The 19,912-nt window shown below is 41.6% G+C and overlaps 1 protein-coding gene across 2 annotated transcripts in view; it reads right to left on the bottom strand.

Annotated features, from left to right (window-relative positions):
- Positions 1-19,912, bottom strand: part of slc4a1ap (solute carrier family 4 member 1 adaptor protein) — a 155,417-nt gene that overhangs the window by 72,828 nt on the left and 62,677 nt on the right. For both annotated transcript variants that reach the window (XM_087983468.1, XM_043687239.2), the window contains exons 6-8: positions 17,918-18,057; positions 3,878-4,038; positions 1,359-1,428 (exon numbers count right to left, since the gene is read on the bottom strand). In XM_087983468.1, the coding sequence (XP_087839594.1) occupies positions 1,359-1,428; positions 3,878-4,038; positions 17,918-18,057 (371 nt within the window). The remainder of the gene's footprint in view (positions 1-1,358; positions 1,429-3,877; positions 4,039-17,917; positions 18,058-19,912) is intronic.

Raw genomic sequence — 19,912 nt, 5'->3', positions numbered from 1 at the left:
CATAATACTAAATACTTACAAGTTTGTGGGCGGCACGGTGGCACAGTTAGCACTGCTGCCTCACAGCGCCAGAGACCCGGGTTCAATTCCCGACTCAGGCGACTGACTGTGTGGAGTTTGCACATTCTCCCCGTGTCTGCGTGGGTTTCCTCCGGGTGCTCCGGTTTCCTCCCACAGTCCAAAGATGTGCAGGTCAGGTGAATTGGCCATGCTAAATTGCCCGTAGTGTAAGATAAGGGGTAAATGTAGAGGTATGGGTGGGTTGTGCTTCGGTGGGTCGGTGTGGACTTGTTGGGCCGAAGGGCCTGTTTCCACACTGTAAGTAATCTATTCTAATCAACTGGTTTCTCATCACTAGTTAGGATGAAATGGTGGGGTCATGGTAATATTATTGGACTATTAATCCAGAAGTCCAAACTAATACTCTTGAGACATGGATTCAAGTCTCACTATGGCAGCGGATGAATTTATGTTAAAAAAATGAAAATAACATACCAGTTAATTTAACATCAGTGGTGGGAAAATGCTGGGGTCTATTCAAAAAAATGCGAAGACAGAATGTTTGGAAGGCCTTCATGGGTTTGAACAAATCCACATGGTTTTATGGTGGCAAATACTGCTTAACAAATCGACTGGACATTTTTGTGATGTAACCAATAGAACAGATAAGGGTGAACCAGTGGATGTGGCTTATTTCGATTTTCAGAAGGCTTTTGATAAGATCCTTCATAGCAGGTAGTGGGCAAAGATAAAGAACATGATATGGAGGTTTATAGATTAATTTGGATTAAGAATTGGTTTCCATACAAGAAACAGAGAGTAGCAATAAATGGGTCTATTCTGAGTGGCAGGCAGTGAATAGTGCAGTACCACAAGGATCAGTACTTGAGCCCCATTTATTCACAATATATAGATGACCAGGATAAATTCAACATTTCCAAGTTAGCTGATGATACAAAAATGAGTAGGTTTGTGACCCATGAGGTGGTGGCAAGGAGTCTTCAAGTGATTTAGACAAGTTGAACTTTAGTTTCCTTTCCAATGAGTTCTTGAATTTGACATTCTATTATCACATTACTTCTATGAATTGTAAGATCGTGGAAATGCCTGGATACTCCGGCAAGCAAAAAAAACCCACAGCCATTAAAGTTATAGCTGAAATTTATGCTACCATCAGTGGTACAACAAAACTTTCCATCAAGCTCAAGATTTCAGCTGAACTCTTTCATGGACTTGGAAAAGGCTGGTGTTGCAGATTTTGTTTAAAATCTCGGTAGCAACTCAGTAGAGCACTAAAGCAACATTCTATCGTTCTGGTTCATTCATACATATGTCCTCATTCAGTGGTCTATATTTACCTTTGCCAGACATTTTCAACTTGGCTTCAACATCAGAAAGCTCTTTCTGCACCTCTGTTAACTTGGCAACCTACAGGAGTAAAGAAGTGATTATGTGCACAGAATGATTTTGTTGGAGAACACAATTGCCCAAAACCAATAACCAACAATAGATGTGCAGCACAAATGACAAGGTGTTTTTAAAAATAAAATTACTTGACTGAGAAGCTGGAGAAACAAGAGTAGTCCTCTTAAACTATTTTCAATGCAGTTTATACTGGAAACAATGACCCCTTCCACCCAATATAGCTCTTCTCTTCTCCTTGTAAAGGACCCTGACACGGTACCCCTTAAGCCCAAATGATTATTACTGAATTCCTCACCCCACCACCCATAATCAACTATTACCAAATCCCACGCCCCAATTTCTAGCCATAATTATCTGAATTGGAAGTAGGTGTACTATTAAAGTGGTCAACCTGACATTGAGTGGGGATAAAATTCATAACACATTTACAGGAGTAATTCAGATTGAAGTTGTTCCTTTAATGGCTCAATTCTTGAAGACCTAGTCATACTCAAATAATTCTTTCTGATAAGTTTTGTCTGGAAGTTTGTATAAAGAAGAAAACGGAGTGTCATGACAGACTGTAAGAATCCCTGTTGCCACCACTGGGTAGCACAGCCAAATCTAAGGCCATTTTATAACTTCTAAATGTAAATACTTTGAAATGTCTCCTTCTCGCCCCCATTAATTTTATCTCCTCTTGCTAGTTCTACAGGTTCCAATATCTCTTCCAAAGGGTATCGGTTTAGCATAAATCTGGATGGGCAGTGAACTGATTGAACTGGTGAAACTGAAAATGAATAACAAACTACCTTCACCCAACATTTGTACATGCACAACTCCAGCAGGTGGTGCTAGTTAGTAACAGGGATTGGAATCCAGACTGATGGCCTCACTGGCTTGATGGACAAGGCATCGGCTTACTAAGCTAGTGATTGTTGGTTCAAGTCCCATGTGGGATGCAGTGAGTATTGAGCACATTTGTGGTGCAATGGTAGTATCCCTAACTTTGAACCAAGAGGCCCAGGTTCAAGTCCCACCTGCTTCAGAAGTTTGCCATAACATCTCTGAATGGGTTGATTTCTGATCTAGAGATGAGCCAAAACATGCCTGAAATCAAGACTGACATTTCACAGTAACTGCAGAGCCACAAGGTCAGTTAATGAGTTCATATTACAGTCTAGTAGTGTCCATACCTCCAGTCTAGTAGACCTGAGTTGATATTCTATTTGCATTTCTCAACAGGTTGATTTGAAAAAATATCAAAATTAGCTAACTGAGCATTGCCAGGCCAGCAGGTGCATGGCAGAGGGTTCCCACATGTGAATTCCATAGAGAACTACTGACATGATTTATTATGGTTCCTCTTGGATTTATGCTCACTTTGAATTATTTTCATAAATTTATTTCACTTGTTAGGTCAGCATTTATTACCATTCCTAAAAACAGTTAAGATTCAACCACATTGGTCAGCGTTACAAGTCAAATGAAGTCAGACCAGGTAAGGATGGCAGATTTCATTCTCGAAAAGAGTTAAGTGAACCAAATCGGCTTTTATGACAATTGACAGTGATCGCATGGTTACATAAATTTAAGGTGAAGGGTGGAAGGTATAGGGGGGATGTCAGGGGTAGGTTCTTTACCCAGAGAGTGGTGGGGGCATGGACTGCGCTGCCTGTGGGAGTGGCAGAGTCAGAATCATTGGCGACCTTTAAGCGGCAATTGGATAGGTACATGGATGGGTGCTTAAGCTAGGACAAATGTTCGGCACAACATCGTGGGCCGAAGGGCCTGTTCTGTGCTGTATTGTTCTATGTTCTATGTTACCAAGTGGCTAGCTTTTAATTCCACATGATTTTATACTCTAGGCCTCTATTTATAAAGCCAAGGGTCCTGAAATCTTTTAAAACAACCTTCTTTGCATGTTCTGCCACCCTCAAAAACACATTTCTGCAACTCTTTTAAAATTGCACGCTTTAATTTATATTTCCTCTCCTTCCTTCAAACAGTCAGATAATAACAAAACACAGAGTTATCTTTAAATGGTCTCAATGACTGATATCAATGAATAAATCTATAAATACATTGATGAATGATTTCTTCAAACAAAAAGTAATCAACTTAATGGAGAAGTAAGGAGAAAACATCCCATAATGTTTTGAATAATGTAGATACTGTGTATAAGGGAATTGGAGTCTCTTTCTGGATGAATGAACCAAGATCAATGAAGGTCTTTCTACTTTTTGCTACAGGATAATCTTATCTATTACCCAAAGGGAGGCGTCACTATTGCTGCAACAAACTCAGTGCTATGGTTGTACAATATAACCTGGGAGCAATGTTTCCCATTATTCTTTCCTCCTACCTACCAAATAGGAAACATACTTTTCATGGAGCCCTTGAATGTCCATGAGACAGCTATGTTCTTTCTACAGTGAGCACATAACTGCAAATAAAACTTTAAAATTCTTACCAAGGAGTCATAAGTTTCCACTTTCTCCTCTACTTTTCCTGCTTTCTTCATTCTGTTCAGTCTTTTCTTTTCAATAGCTCCTGTCCGATCTAAGAAAGTATCTTCATCGCTGTCATAGAAATCCTCTGCTTCCCAGTTTTTAGATTTTCGCTTCCGAGAAACTGGTAAGGAAATAAATAATCAGGCTTTTTTTAAAAGAGGAATAATGGGGTGGCCGTTTACAATTACAGACCTTTCAACTAATGATGGAAGTCCCTCCCACCTAATCAATGTTATGTCAATGTGCGCGTGGTTGTAGTGTCTGTGAATAGGGTTCTAACAGTTCATCAGCAAATTGGAAACCAGAGTCCTTTCTGCTGATTACAGCATGCTGAGCAATGTCCAACAGTTCAGTTGTTTTTGCTGACCCTTTACCCAGAGATGACAGCTGAATATCACTAAATCTCCCTATTTAAAATGTGTTAACCTTGCTGCTCACATTACGCTAACACTCTAATTCCAAATGAGTGCATAATGACATGCTCGTTTCAAGAAGATCACAGCGGCGTTATGGCAATGTCACTGCTCAAATAATCCAGAAGTTCAGACTAATGTTTGGGGTCATGGGTTCAAATCCTTTGTAAGGCCCATCTGGTGCATTAATCTCCTTTAGCAAAGGAAATCTGCCATCCTTCACTGGTCTGGCCAACACATGGCTCCTGACTCATATCAGTGGCTAATTACCTATCATAATGGAAGAAAGCTTTCATTCATTCTTTAGGAGTTAAGGGTGAAAATATCTTGGTCTGTATTCTGTGATTCAAGATCGATAATGCATTAGACACAACAGTGTCCATTTGTGCCTCCTGACACAGAATGAATCAAACTACAGTACTAATAAATGAGAATCATTATTTTTAGACTGTTATAGTGATTTACTTAAGCAAACAGAATGTGCAAATGGGCAACATTGTGTACCAAGCTGCATTCTGCAAAATATGCAGTGGGTAATCAGTAGGGTGGTTAATGAGAGTACAGTTTTTTTTTAAATATTCACTTGTGGGATGTGCTTATTGCTGGCTGGGTCAGCATTTATTGCACCTCCTTAGTTGTTCTTGAGAAGGTGGTGTGAGCTGCCTTCTTAAACTGCTGTAGTCCATGTGCTGTAGGTAGACTCAATGCCATTAGGGAGGAAATTCCTGAATTTTGACTTAGGTACACTGAAAAAACACAGTGATATGTTTCCAAGTCAGGATAGTGAGTGGCTTGAGGGGAACTCATAAGTGGTGGAGTTCTCATGTACTTGCTGTCCTTGTCCTCCTGAAAGGCAGTGGCTTTGGTTTGGAAGGGAATGTCTAAGAATCTCCACAGTCCATCTCATAGATGGCAACATTGCTGATACTGAGCGTCAGTGGTGGAGAGACTGGATGTTTGTGGATGCGGTTCCAATCAAGTAGGTTCATTGTCCTGGATGGTGTCAAGCTTCTTGAGTGTTATTGGAGCTGGACTCATTTCGACAGGTGGGGAGTATGCCAATACAAGAATTGTGCCCATTACAGATTGTTGTCAGACTCTAGAGAGTCAGGAGGGGATTTACTCACTGCAGTATTCCCAGATTGAGCTGTTTTTGTAGCTAGAATATTTATCTGGCTGCTTCAATTCAGTTTCTGGTCAATGATAGCTCCCAAGATGTTGATAGTGGGAGATTTTGTGGTAATAACATGGCTAGTGTTAGATTTTCTTTTATTGATGATGATCATTGCCTGGTAAGTTTCTGACTCTGGAATTATTACTTGCCACTTTTCAGCCTAAGCCTGAAAATTGTCCAGATCTTGCTGCAGTTGGACATGAACTACTTCAATATCTGAGGAGTCATGAATGGTACTGAATAGTATGCAATCAGCAAACAACACCATTTCTGACCTTATGATGGAGGGAAGTTCATTGATGAAGCAGCTAATGATGACTGGGCTAAGGAAACTACCATATACTTAGTAAACTGAAAAGGATGTAAAAAGAGTTACAAAGATGTTACTGAGACAAGGTTTGAGTTATAAAGACAGGCTGGATTGACTGGAACTTTTTCTCTGGAGATAGGTGGCTAAGGGGTGACCTATTAGAGGTTTATAAAATCACAAGGAACATAGATAAGGTGAAATGCCAATATCATTCCCTAGGTTAGGGGGTCTCCATAACCGTGGGCGGCACGGTGGCACAGTGGTTAGCACTACAGCCTCACAGCACTAGAGACCCGGGTTCAATTCCCGCCTCAGGCGACTGACTGTGTGGAGTTTGCACATTCTCCCCGTGTCTGCGTGGGTTTCCTCCGGGTGCTCCGGTTTCCTCCCACAGTCTAAAGATGTGCAGGTCAGGTGAATTGGCCATGCTAAATTGCCCGTAGTGTTAGGTAAGGGGTAAATGTAGGGGAATGGGTGGGTTGCGCTTCGGTGGGGCGGTGTGGACTTGTTGGGCCGAAGGGCCTGTTTCCACACTGTAAGTAATCTAATCTAATCTAATCTAAATAGGTTTAAGATAAGAGGGGAAAGATATTAAAAGGACATGAGAGGTAACATGAAGTAGTTGAGGTGAGTACAATTACAACTTTAAAAGGCATTTGAACAGGTAAATGTTTAGGTTAAAGAAATAAGAGTCAAACGCAGGAAAATGGAACTAGTTCAGTTCAGCAAATCTGGTCAGCATGGGCAAGTTGGGGCCGAAGGGCCTGTTTCTATGCTGTATGACTCTATAACTCCTGCAGAAATGCCCTGGAACTGAGATGACTGATGTCCAACAACCGCAACTATCTTATTAAGTATCATGCATGACTCAAAACAGCGAAGAGTTTCTTCCTGGATTTCCATTGACTCCACTTTTGCTAGCGCTCCTTAATGCCACACTTGGTCAAAAGCAGCCTTGATGTCAAGGACAATAATTTTCACTTCACCTCTGAAATCCAGCTCTTTTGTCCATGCTGGAATCAAAGCTGTGATGAGTGACCCTGATGGAACCAAAACTGGGCGTCATAAAGCAGGTTACTGCTGAACAGTTGCTGCTAGATGGCACTTCTGATGACACCTTCAGTCACACTATTGAGTCACACTATCCACGCCTCCAACCATTTCTTGATATCACATGGATTGAATCGAATTGACTGAAGACTGGGAACCTCTGGAGTAGGCCGAGATGTATCATTTACTAGCACTCCTCGCTAAAAATTGTTATTAATGTAGAGAAAACTAATAGAGACTCCACTCTACACAAAAGCACCATTCAGTCCACCGTAGGCTCAAAAGGAAACAAACGGGCCAACACAGTTTCACAAAGCAATAACAATCCAACCAGTTGATATATAGTTTAGGAGATTAAGTGCATAATTACCAAATGGCCATTCCTCTCATCTTGGTTTTAGAAAGCTCTAGGCCTTAAAAATGATTGTTCGAGAGAGATTAATCATTATGTGTATCAAGGCCTATTGGGATTCTAACTTTGTCAATCTTGAAGCATGATGCCTGACCAGATCCAAATATAGTGATTGACATAGTAAGGCATAAACCAAGCACTAGGTAAAACAAGTCAAAAGTTAGAAGGGAAACAAACATCAGACTTTGCTGTATAGAGATTACCTCACTTATGTGCAAATGAAACAAGGGTGACGTGAGAAAAAAAAACATTTTCACACAGCAAACAGTTAGATTATGAAATGCACTGCCTAGAAATATGGTGGATACAAGTTCAGTGGGGGTATTCAAGAAAGCATTGGATGATTATGGTGTGCAGGGTATAGGGAAAAAGAAGATAAGCACTAGGTAACAAAAGCGGTACAGTCACAACAGACTGAATGGGCTCCTTTTGTGCTGCAACAATTCTGTGATTCTTCTGAGATTGTTTGCTTGCCAAATGTACAAAGCCTATTGGGTTGGAATTACTTCAAAACTGAACATTGATGAGCATAACCTACAATATAGGGGGTTGAAAGAATGACTCAAAATGGATTATCCAGGTTGAATTGTTAATCCAATGTGATTAGATTAGATTCCCCACAGTATGAAACAGGCCCTTCAGCCCAACAAACCCATATCGACCCTCCGAAGAGTAACCTACCCAGACCCATTCCCCTACCCTATATTAACCTCTGATTAATGCACCTAACACTATTTAGCAAGGCCAATTCACCTGACCTGCACATCTTTGGATGTGGGAGGAAACGGGAGCACCCGGAGGAAACCCATGCAGACACGGGGAGAATGTGCAAATTCCAACACAGACAGTCACCAGAGGCAGGAATCGAACCTGCATCCCTGGCACCGTAAGGCAGCAGTGCTAACTACTGAGCTACCGTGCCGCCCCAAATGGGCAATATATGTAATATGCACATTGGAATCTGGATTTAAAGCAAAGTAAAGAGGTGGACAAATACTTTCAATTTAAATATTTGGTGGGTGAGGAATACATGAAACAGGTTATCCAAACAGACAGTGCAGTTGTAAAAGCATCAGCGAAGATTTCAAGAAGAGACAGACATTTGGTAATTGGTACTGGAGAATAAATTTGGGTTTGGCTGCAAAGCAGTCCGAGCAATCTATATATTTTTTCTACATAGCCACCCCATTCTAACCCCAGGTATTTCCTACCAATGACCATTGATGTTTGACTCATTGATTTTCACCCAATGCAGGGTCATGCACAGATCAGCAATCTAAGATGCAGCAACAGCTGGTGCGGCTCTCGGTTACTCTTGCCAGGGGATCTGCTGTCATGCTATGCGTCATCCTCACATCCATTGTAGGCCATCTGCAACTAGTCTGTGACATCCAACATCCAACAACCCTTTCTCTGCCTTGTTCTCTTGAAGAGACCTCTGTAGTTTTTCCAATTTGATTAAATGGGACAAATACTGTCATTTTCTTTCCTGGTTGAGACGTTCAAAGATTATTTTGATCTTGCAATCAAGTGCCTCTTCATTGTCTTTAGTCTGTATTTGGAATTTTTAGAATGTATTTACATTTCACAGGCCTCTATTTTCTTCCACAGATCTTTAGGTTTCGTTCAGATTTCTGCATCACAAAATAGATAAAATGTAGTATCTTATCCACCTTTTTTCTTGTTAAAAGCACCAATCCAATACTGTATTACTTATTGCAAAAAATGAAATAAACTAATCCATGGGAATAAAAGAAGATTTTTAAAAATTGTTGCGCTCCTTTCAACTATTTCTTAATAATTTCTTAAAACAGACAGCACTGAATGTACCTACTCCAAATAACTTGGAGGACCATCACTCTTCCTCGGATAAGACTGTTATGAAGTATTGTATAAACCATGCTGATTGGCTTAAATAAATCAAAAAAATTTATGAAGTAGAGTCATGGAAATGCACAGCATGGAAACAGACCCTTCGGTCCAACTTGTCCACGCCGACCACATATCCTAAATTTACCTAGCCCCATTTGCTTCATATCCCTCTCAATCCTTCCTATTCATAAATCCATCAAATGCCTTTAAATGTTGTAATTGTACAATCCCCATCATTTTCTCTGGCAGATCATTCCATGCATCCACCACCCTTTGTGTGAAAAAGTTGTTCCTTCGGTCCATTTTAAATCTTACCCCTCTCACCTTAAACCTATGCCCTCTAGTTGGAGACTACCCTACCCTGGGTAAAAGACCTTTGCTATTCACCCTATCCATGCCCCTCATGATTTGATAAACCTCTATCACGTCACCCTTCAGTCTCTGACACTCCAGAGGAAAATTGCCCCTGTCTATTCAGCCTCTCCCTATGGCTCAAACCCTCCAACTCCAGCAAAATCCTTGCAAATCTTTTCCGAACCCTTTCAAGTTTCACAACATCTTCCTTACAGCGCGGAGACCCAAATTGAATGCAGTATTCCAAGCGTTGCTTAACCAATGTCCTGTACAAGTGCAACATTACCTCCCAACTCCTTTACTCAATGCACTGACCTAGACAAGCATACCAAACACCTTCTTCATTACCCTGTCTACTTGTGACACCACTTTCAAGGTTCCTTTGTTCAGCAACACTCCTCAGGATCATACCATTAATTCCTACCCTGACTTGCCCGACCAAAATGCAACACGTCACATTTATCTAAGTTAACTGCCATCTGCCACCCCTTGGCCCACCTGATCAAGGTCTTCTTGTATTCTGAGGTAACCTTCTTCACTATCTAAAACTGGACATGAAGCAACACAAAAATAAGTTTTCACAGCCTGCTGATATGGACATTAACGGGAGGTTTAATCTGTTTATTTTCATTTTGGGGAAGTAGTTGGTTTTTTTTATACAGACAGCAGCAAAAACTGAACAATGGAAATCTGAATAAAAATCAAGAGTGCTGGAAATGTACAGTAGGTCAGTGACCATCTCAGAAAGAAAGACTGATTGGTCACCGCTTCAGGTTCAGAGTCCTTTTGAATCAATTTTGATCATTCTGATAATGCATTTTTGCTGTTTTACCCATTCAGAATGGATATTTCTTCCTCCTGACATTTCTTTAAATTGAATCAAACAGATTAATTTAAACATTTGTTCAATATCTCACATTGCTCAGGTTATTGTCTAGTGAACACCATGCTCACCTGCTGTCAGTATTCTCTCTTGCTCTTCCCTCCCGCTAAGCTACAAAGTTCTTGAAAATACTTCACTACATTACAGATACTGTAAATGCAGATTGTTGCTGTTATGGCAATTGTATGATTAGCCAATTAGATACATGCTCATGTCGGGTAAGAATGAGAAAGGTCAAGAATTTTCTTCCTTTCTTGTTAAAGAGCACTCTGCATTGGAACCAAGAATCTGCTCAGAATGATTCAAATCGAGAACTCTGACTGACATAAATTGTGTTTTATTCCAAGAAACCTATGGCCAACTGTGTAATGGTAAGTTTCATGTCTTGTTATTGTCCATCACTTTGGATTCATAGAATAATACAAGCAAACAGTATCTTGATGCCTACTTGTATATCACTTATGTAAAAAAGAATTGACAGAATTGAGAGTTGCTGAATATAGAATCCATCCTACAAATGTGCACTACTCAACTGAATATGATTTGTGTAGCAGTGGGCTAAAATTATGCAGATACCACTTAATCGATTTAGTTTTAGTTTGGATAGTGATCAACCAGGAGGGCACTTCCCTCTCTCAAATCCTAGCTCAACATTTTCAACTTTTGTTGGAAAAGTTTGAATGTAATTATGGACGAAAGCTTTTAAAATCACATGCATTTTGCAGATTCTTACTACACAGTCAAAATGTCTCAAATAGGTCATGCAGGTAACAACTGTTCAGTGATTTTAAAAGGGAAAACTGTTAGGAATTACTGGTAGACACAGTCTCAGTGTATATTACTATATCTTCTGTTTTTCTATGCTCCGAAATCTCCTGAGACCAGGTAAAAGTATTGATCAGCTCCAGAACATGTTCTGCTCTTTTGCACAGATGTTTACAAATGCATCTCATTTTCACATTTCAGTTAGGAGGTGCTTAGCTTTCTATGTTGAACCAGCAGAAAATAGGAATTAGCCCTGTCAGGACATGTCAGCCAAATATCACATCAAACAAAGTCACACTTTGAACTCCCGAACATCCAAAAGAATGAGGAGGCTCCTGAGGAATGAGCAGACTGTCATTATCCTCACCATCAGATGAAAGCCAGATTATTTCCATAAACAAATTTGCTGGTTCTGCCAAGGTAATTCTGGTATCGTTTAAGTGGTGTTTGTCTACTCTTCTTTACCTTGATGCCCCCACAATGGAATGCATTCTATTTTCACTATGTCACTTAACACATCCAGAATCTCCGAGCTGTGACTCATTCATTTTGTCTTCTGACATTTTCACTGCGCACCATCTCCCCATGAGTTTCTGTTGTGTTATTGCCTACCCTTTTTTATCTCAAGTCACAGCTGCATAAAAGGGAGACATTGGCAGTTGTGAAGTGTGACATAAATAAGATTCATCAGTGCTGGCACCAGAATAAATGGTGCAGGTAAAGAGATTGTTGAACACAAATGTGTTTAATAGTCTGTGTCTACCACAGTAGCAGAATAAATTACTGCCCTGTGCATTCAAGCTTTAAAACCACAAAACACAGGCATTATTTACTGTCTTTAGGATTGAAATGCTGAACCAAGAGAATAAAGTTGCTTTAATTCAGTTGCATAACATAGCAGCATCCAGACTTACATATTCAGATCACCCGAAGCCCTTTCCCTTCCCATACAAAAATATTCTGCTTCACTCACTAATACTAAAGAAGTAGCGTGCAAAGCAACCTTTTGGGGTGGCATGGTTGCTCAGTGGTTAGCACTACTGCCTCACAGCACCAGGGACCAGTATCCGATTCTAGCCTTGGGTGACTGTCTGTGTGGAGTTTGCACATTCTCCTCTGTCTGCGTGAGTTTCCTCCAGCTGCTCCGGTTTCCTCCCACAGTCCAAAGATGAGCAGGTTAGGTGAATTTGCCATGCTAAATTGCTCATAGTGTTCACAGGTGTGTAGGTTAGGTCCATTAGTCATTGGTAAATGTAGCAGAATGGGTCTGGGTGGGTTACTCTTCAGCAGGTCGGTGTGGGCTTGTTGGGCCTAATGGCCTGTTGGGATCCTATGATTCTTTCCATAATTCTTTGAAATATTTAAAACCGCTGTAAGCAATGGGAGATTTACTTGACTACACACAAATAAAGAGAACCAAATGTAACTTGAAGCCTCTTTAAAGCAAACTGCTTCTGTTGAATCAACTTTCGGTACAGAAGAATGACATGCTGCTCCCAAGACAAGACCTCAGTCCCATTACACTACTGAGGCAGACAACCTTACCAGATTATTTACTGCCTGATGAAAAGTTTGGTGTGTAAATTTCACTGTTTTTTATTTGTCACAAACAATACAAGAGTGAGTGTCAGCCAGCTTTATCCAAGTGACCAAGCAAAGAAACATTCTTAAATCCATATGGATACATTAAGGAATAGTATGATGCAGCAATTATGCTCTGAGAGGCTCCATGCAACAATTTACTGGCCTTGTCTACATTACGAGAGGCAGCAAGTTGAGGTCAGCTGTGGCCCCAAAGTGAGAAAGAGAAGAGAAAGATGTGAATGAAATTGAAAGACTGGTCATATTGACAGAATCGGGTGACAAGAACAGTGAAGCCCTTTTCATCATGGAGATCAATCAAATCAATCTTTCATGTTGTTCAGAAATAGAGTGGCAAGATTGACACGAGGCAGTGGAAAAATGCCAATTGACAGTCATTATTACTTGAAGTCTTGTTAACACGGCAATCTCATTTAGATCCAGCTTTCCATCTTACCAAACTCACCAAACAAACTGGATGCCAAGGAATTGGAGAATTCAGCTTGCCGTTTGCTCTAAATGACTTTGCACAGGCAATGACATCACAGGGCATGACCCATGGGCATCAGCCGAACCAGTTCCTTCTCCATGAACACTGGCAGGCGGAACCAACCAATGCCTCATAATCACCCTGACAGACGTGTGCTGGAAGCACAGACTTACATTGCACAGCACACCATCAACAAATATTCAAAGACTGCAGCAGGGACATTTTAAGCACAGGGTCAGCCATCCTGCTCACAGGATGGACCAAGCTGCAGCTCAGGGATGCTAATTTGCACACTCAGTACTTATTCATTTAGAGCCTACTTGCATGCTCACAGCATCCCAGCATTGCCTTGCCAATTAAAGCAGTCACTCAACCAAGCAGCTTGCATTGCTGAAAAATAGTCTTCAGTCAGGAGTGGGTGCACATTTGCTGTATGGGTGTGTGCTGCATCAATCCTACATCTGTACCATGTGCATGTGGCGAATCCATTGGATGTGCAGCAAGTAGGTACTCATGACTTAGGGAAATAGCCCTCACTGAAGTCCAGTGATGCAGTATTCAGTCAGGGGATCCCAGCACTGTAAGTCAAGGGCAGTCTCCCACAATAGTCAAGGTCAGGAGTCCAATCAAGATGGGGGGGAGGAGTCTCAGTTAGAGTTAAAGTGTTGGCTTCATTGCATTAAACCGGAGGTATTGAGTTAATGCAGTTGGAGGGATTTATAGACACCAATCAGGCTACGTACTGCTCAGGGCTATCCAGTCATGTTGGTCAAGGGGGTGGACCAATGTAAATTATAGTCATAGAGAGGTGCAGCACGGAAACAAGACTCTTTTGTCCAACTCGTCCATGCTGACCAGATATCCTAACATAATCTAGTCCCATTTGTCAGTACTTGGACCATTTCTCTCTAAACCCTTCCTATTCATATACCCATCTGGATGCCTTTTAAATGTCATAACTGTACCAGCCACCACCACTTCCTCTGGTACCACATTCCATACACGTACCACCCTGTGTGAAAAAGTTGCCCTTTAGGCCCCTTTTATATCTTGCCCCTCTCACCCTAAACCTCTGCCCTCTAGTTTTTAGATTAGATTAGATTACTTACAGTGTGGAAACAGGCCCTTCAGCGCAACAAGTCCACACCGACCCGCCGAAGTGCAACTCACCCAGACCCATTCCCCTACATTTACCCTTCATGTAACACTACGGGCAATTTAGCAAGGCCAATTCACCTAACCTGCATATTTTTGGACTGTGGGAGAAAACCTACGCAGACATGGGAAGAATGTGCAAACTTCACACAGTCAGTCGCCTGAGGCGGGAATTGAGGCAGCGGTGCTAACCACTGTGCCACCGTGTTCTGGACTTCCCCAGTCCAGGGAAAAGACCTGATCTATTTATCCTATCCATGCCCCTCATGATTTTATAAACCTCTATGACGTCACCCCTCAGCCACCAACACTCCAGGGAAAACAGCCCCAGCCTGTTCAACCTCTCCCTATATCTCATATCCTCCAACCCCTGGCACCATCCTTGTAAACCTTTTCAGAACCTTTTCAAGTTTCATTACATCGTTCTGATAGGAAGACGACTAGAATTGCACACAATATTCTAAAAGTGACTTAACCAATGTTCTATATAGCTGCAACATGACCTGTCAACTCCTATACTCAATGTTCTGACCAATAAAGGAAGGCATATAAAATGCCTTCTTCACTATTCTATCTACCTGCAACTCCACTTTAAGGAACTATGAACCTGCACTCCATGGTCTTTGTTCAGCAACACTCCCTAGGACCTTACCATTAAGTCCTATTCTGATTTGCTTTTTGAAAGTGCAGAACCTCGCGTTTATCTAAATTAAACTCTATCTGCCATCCCTCAGCCCATTGGCCATTCTGACCAATATCTATTGTACTCTGAGGCAACCTTCTTCGCTGTCCATACATCTCCAATTTTGGTGTCATCTGTAAACTTACTAACTATACCTCCTATGTTTGCATCCAAATCATTTAAGTAAATGACGGAAGTTGGGCTAGTCCAAAAAATCTAAAGTGGAAGGGGCCACAGCACTAAGCCACTTAGTTAGTTGTCAGAACTAGGGGCATCTGGCTTTGGACACAGAATAATTGAGAGGGGTTGGGGGATGGAATGTCTGAGGGACCTGAAAGGAGGTGGATATGTTAAAAGTATTATTAGGAAGAGTGTAAAGGAGGGAATTCATCTTTGACTTCAGGGGATGGCAGTGTATGACTGTACCACATCTGGTGTTCATATATGCCAGGGTCCAGATGTGAGGGCTGGGCAGTACAGGTGCATATAGTTTAGTTTGGTGTGCACATGGATAAGTGTGAAGTCTGTGAAGTTAACAGGATGTGATATTAGGAAGGAATGTGCATATCTGGGAGCTTACCAACATGGCTATTCTGTGTCCTATATGGAAACTGTGGAGGAAAACTGTGCGTTTCCATCTCCTTCTGGTTGTCTGCTGGCACTGCTCTATCTCCTCTTAAGGAGAAGCCACCTGGACTGATGTCCAGGTTCCCTGCCCCTTGGTTTCATGCTTTCTGCCTTGGGCATCTATGCCTGGAGTGTTGGAGTACATGTGGAGCTCCATGGCAGCTTCCAACTTGGCCATGGAAGCAGACAAATACTTGCACAATTTGTTGCACTTGAGCAGCTTCTAAGGAAAGAGCCCCTTTGCATCCCATTTGCCTGTCTGCCATTGCAACTCCTCCCTGTGTGTTTGGATGCATTCCCTGATAGCTGACATCACACGGTCTTCTGCCTGGGGCTGAGCAGATGATTGGTCTACAGCAGTCTTCTTAGTGCCAACAGCCTGCAGCATTTTTCTTTAGCCAACTGTGGAGATGTCACTCTGGGAGGTGCTCACCACATTGTGCAACTACATTCTTTATGTCTACAGTTCCAACTGAGGTGTTACATCTTGGCTAGTAGTGGGTACAGGAGGCAGATTTGCTCATGCTTCCTCCGAGTCCTCAGTACTCAGTACATGAGAGTGGTTCTTCTGCTACTGGTAGCTTCCCCATAGATGCTACAAGTGGGCTTGCAGAACCTGCAAAACTAAAGAGAAAGAAAAAGCAGCTTCGCCAGTAATTGGGAGTGGCATGCATGATTGAGAGTGACAACAGAGTTAATGGGGGAGTTGCGGTTACTCACTTGGTAGCAGGTGGATGTTTCTGCATTTCCACAAGAACAATGCCAGTCCTCTCCTGTGAAGATTAGAATTCTCTCCTTGTATGAGGTGAGGATATGGACGTCCTGACATCCATATAATGAGAAAACGTTGCAACCTTGTCAACCAAGACATACAGCTCCCCTTTGGAGAAACACGGTTTCCTTCCCTGGCATCTTGTGTGCATGTCCTTGATCAAGCAAGGCAGCTTCAGGATGCAAGAGCTGTCTGAGTGGCATTGCAGCATTTTAAACATGTTGTGGATGACGGAGCTTTGGTTTTTTGTCAGATATCCGCTGAGTGGCAAGTTGCTCTGGGAGCATCGCATGGCAAGATGGGACAGAAAGCAGACATGAGACATACCATGTGGCGTGGTAGGTAATGAGCGAGGCAAGTTTGGTAAGATAGGACAAGAAAACACCATAGACATCACATCGAGAAATTCTCCAAAAATGTTTGATGCAACTTTTGACTTAGCAAAAGAGCATAAGATTCAGCTCATAAATTCTTGAAAGTATGAATATAAGTTGATAAAGCCATAGGATTTATAAATAGCGGGTTAAATCGAATAGTATAGATACAATGATGAATTTATAAAAAATATTGGCCAAGCCATAGTATACTATGAAATTATTATAACACAAAGAACATTCAGGTTTTGGAGATCACAGAGTGAAGAACGATCAGGATAATAGCAGTGATGAAGACAGCCTCAAGATATCTCAGAGTAGAGTATTTTGATCAGAGCAGAGAAGGGCAAGGAAATTTAATTAAAGATTTTAAGAATTATGAAGGGTCAAAAGTGAATAGAATATATTGTCTCAGGTTGGAGATTCAGTGACAAGGAATTATCAATTTAAAACAATGACTAAGGTAGTGAGGAAAGGCACGAGAGAATGCTTTTGCCTGTAACATGTTACTGCATCATGGAATGTATTTCCACAGAGAGTAATTGAAACAGAGACATCTGCATCTTTAAAGAAAAATGTTGATACATACTTGAAAAAAGGAAGAAACAGGCTATGGAAAGGAGCAGTGGGACTACTTTTGAATTGCTCTTGTAAAGAGCTGGCAAAGACATAATGAGTCTAATGGCCTTCATCTGCACTGTAAAACTCTATGTTCCTGAATGTTAATGTTGAACTTTTGATTACTCAATCAAAGAAAGAACTGAGCCGGCTTGCTTAAAATCCTTTAGGTACATTCACAACAGTGGCTGTCCAAATAACGTGTACATAAATCATTTCAAATCATTTTCCATTCACTTTATGAATGTCCTTTCAGCAATTCATTGAGTTTTAATTGAAGCTGAAATGTTGCTGACTTTTGAGATAGAGCAAGCAGTTAGGAGGACAAATAGACTTCATTGTTGGCACATTTCCCTGTTACCTTGGTGAAATTTGCTCAAATTCAGACACACAACCACGATTAACAGCATATATTTTACGTGTTTTTACTGAAAAGTGAGTGAAAAGTGTAGCTGGGTTTGTACAAACCTGCTTCTAGGCGCAGAACCCCTCTGGCATCAAGTATCTTGCAGGCCTCCAATGAACACTGAACCATAGCTTCTTTCTTTTTGCCGGTGTGTGTCACTTCTGCAACAAGTTCTCTTCCGAGAGCATCATTTACTGGGAGCCTAATAATGAGGAAGGCAGTTACCTACAAGTACCTCACGAGAACCCGCAAAAATTGCAATTAAGGACTTATGAAATTAAAAGAATATATTCATAAAGTAGCACGAAATTCTAATAAATCTAAACGCCTGAATGGGCCATGCAGTTTCTGAATTCCCAGCACAACAAATTAATTGTCACTCTGGCATTGATCTCAACAACTAGAAGAGCTATAAAAAAATCAGGAATTTGGCTTAAAAAAAAATGAAGTTACTTGCACTTGAAGCATTGCCCGATGTGCAAAATCACAGTCATCCAGTTTAAGAAAGCCGTAGGGTTATGCAATGCTTGATAAATAAATGAATCATAACTGAGCAAGAAGATTTTGATGCCAATCCTTGTTCAACGCAGACGTTTATGGCTAAATTAGGGGATTCTATAATTAGGGGGACAGATAGTATCCTTTGCAAGCCGGATCGGGAGTCTCGCATGGTGTGTTGCCTGCCCGGTGCCAGGGTGCGAGACATCTCCGACCGGCTTGAAAGGATATTGGAGCGGGAGGGGGAGGATCCAGTTGTTGTGGTCCACGTTGGTACCAACAACATAGGCAAGACTAGGGTGGAGGACCTGTTTGGACATTACGAAGCACGAGGCAGGAAATTGAAGTACAGGTCCTCAAGGGTCATAATCTCCGGATTACTGCCCGAGCCACGTGCCAATTGGCATAGGGACAAGAAAATTAGGCAAGTAAACACGTGGCTAAGGGATTGGTGTGGGAAAGAGGGATTCCACTTCATGGGGCATTGGCATCAGTTTTGGAACAGGGGGGATCTGTACCGTTGGGACGGTCTCCACCTGAACCGATCAGGTACCAATGTTCTAGCGAAGAGGATAAATAGGGTGGTCAGTAGGACTTTAAACTTCTGAGTTGGGAGGAAGGGAAAGTGAAAGCGACAGGGTGTATGGAGTTAAATGGCAAGATAAGCAGCAGGATAGCATGTTTCCAGGTGGATTTAAAATTGAGGCAGACTGAAAATGCAGTAAAAAGCAAGGATAACTTAGGACATATGACTTCCAACATCTCTAATGATAAGGAAGTTAGCATTAAGGCACTTTACCTGAATGCTCGTAGCATTCATAACAAAGCCGATGAACTAATGGCACAGATAATAGTGAATGATTATGATGTAGTAGGCATCACAGAGACTTGGTTACAGGGGGGTCAGGACTGGCAGTTAAACCTCCATGGTTTTTCCAACTTATCGAAAAGACACAGAGGTGGGCAGAGGGGATGGGGTTGCCTTGTTAGTTAAGAACAAAATTAAATCTATGGTATTGAATGACATAGCGTCGGATGATGTGGAATCTGTGTGGGTGGAATTGAGGAACCACAAAGGCAAAAAAAACATAATTGGAGTTGTGTATAGACCTCCTAACAGTGGTCAGGACCAGGGACGCAACATGTACCGGGAAATAGAGAAGGCATGTCAGAAAGGCAAGGTTACATTGATCATGGGAGAGTTCAATATGCAGGTGGACTGGGTAAATAATGTTGTTAGTGGATCTAAAGAAAGGGAATTCATGGAATGCTTACAGGATGGCTTTTTGGAACAGCTTGTCATGGAGCCCACAAGAGAGCAGGCTATTCTGGACCTAGTGCTTTGCAATGAACCAGACTCTATAAAAGATCTTAAAGTAAGGGAACCCTTAGGAAGTAGCGACCATAATATGATAGAGTTCAGTCTGGAGTTTGAAAGGGAGAAGGCAAAATCGGATGTAATGGTGTTACAGTTGAATAAAGGTAATTATGAGGGCATGAGAGAGGAACTGACTAAAATAGACTAGAAGCAGAGGCTAACCGGGAAGACAGTAGAGCAA

The sequence above is a fragment of the Chiloscyllium plagiosum genome, unplaced genomic scaffold (assembly GCF_037043375.1).
Source record: "Chiloscyllium plagiosum isolate Xiang-an unplaced genomic scaffold, Cpla_swu_hap1 HiC_scaffold_3, whole genome shotgun sequence".
NCBI lineage: Eukaryota > Metazoa > Chordata > Chondrichthyes > Orectolobiformes > Hemiscylliidae > Chiloscyllium > Chiloscyllium plagiosum.
This window is presented reverse-complemented; position numbering and strand designations above follow the sequence as displayed.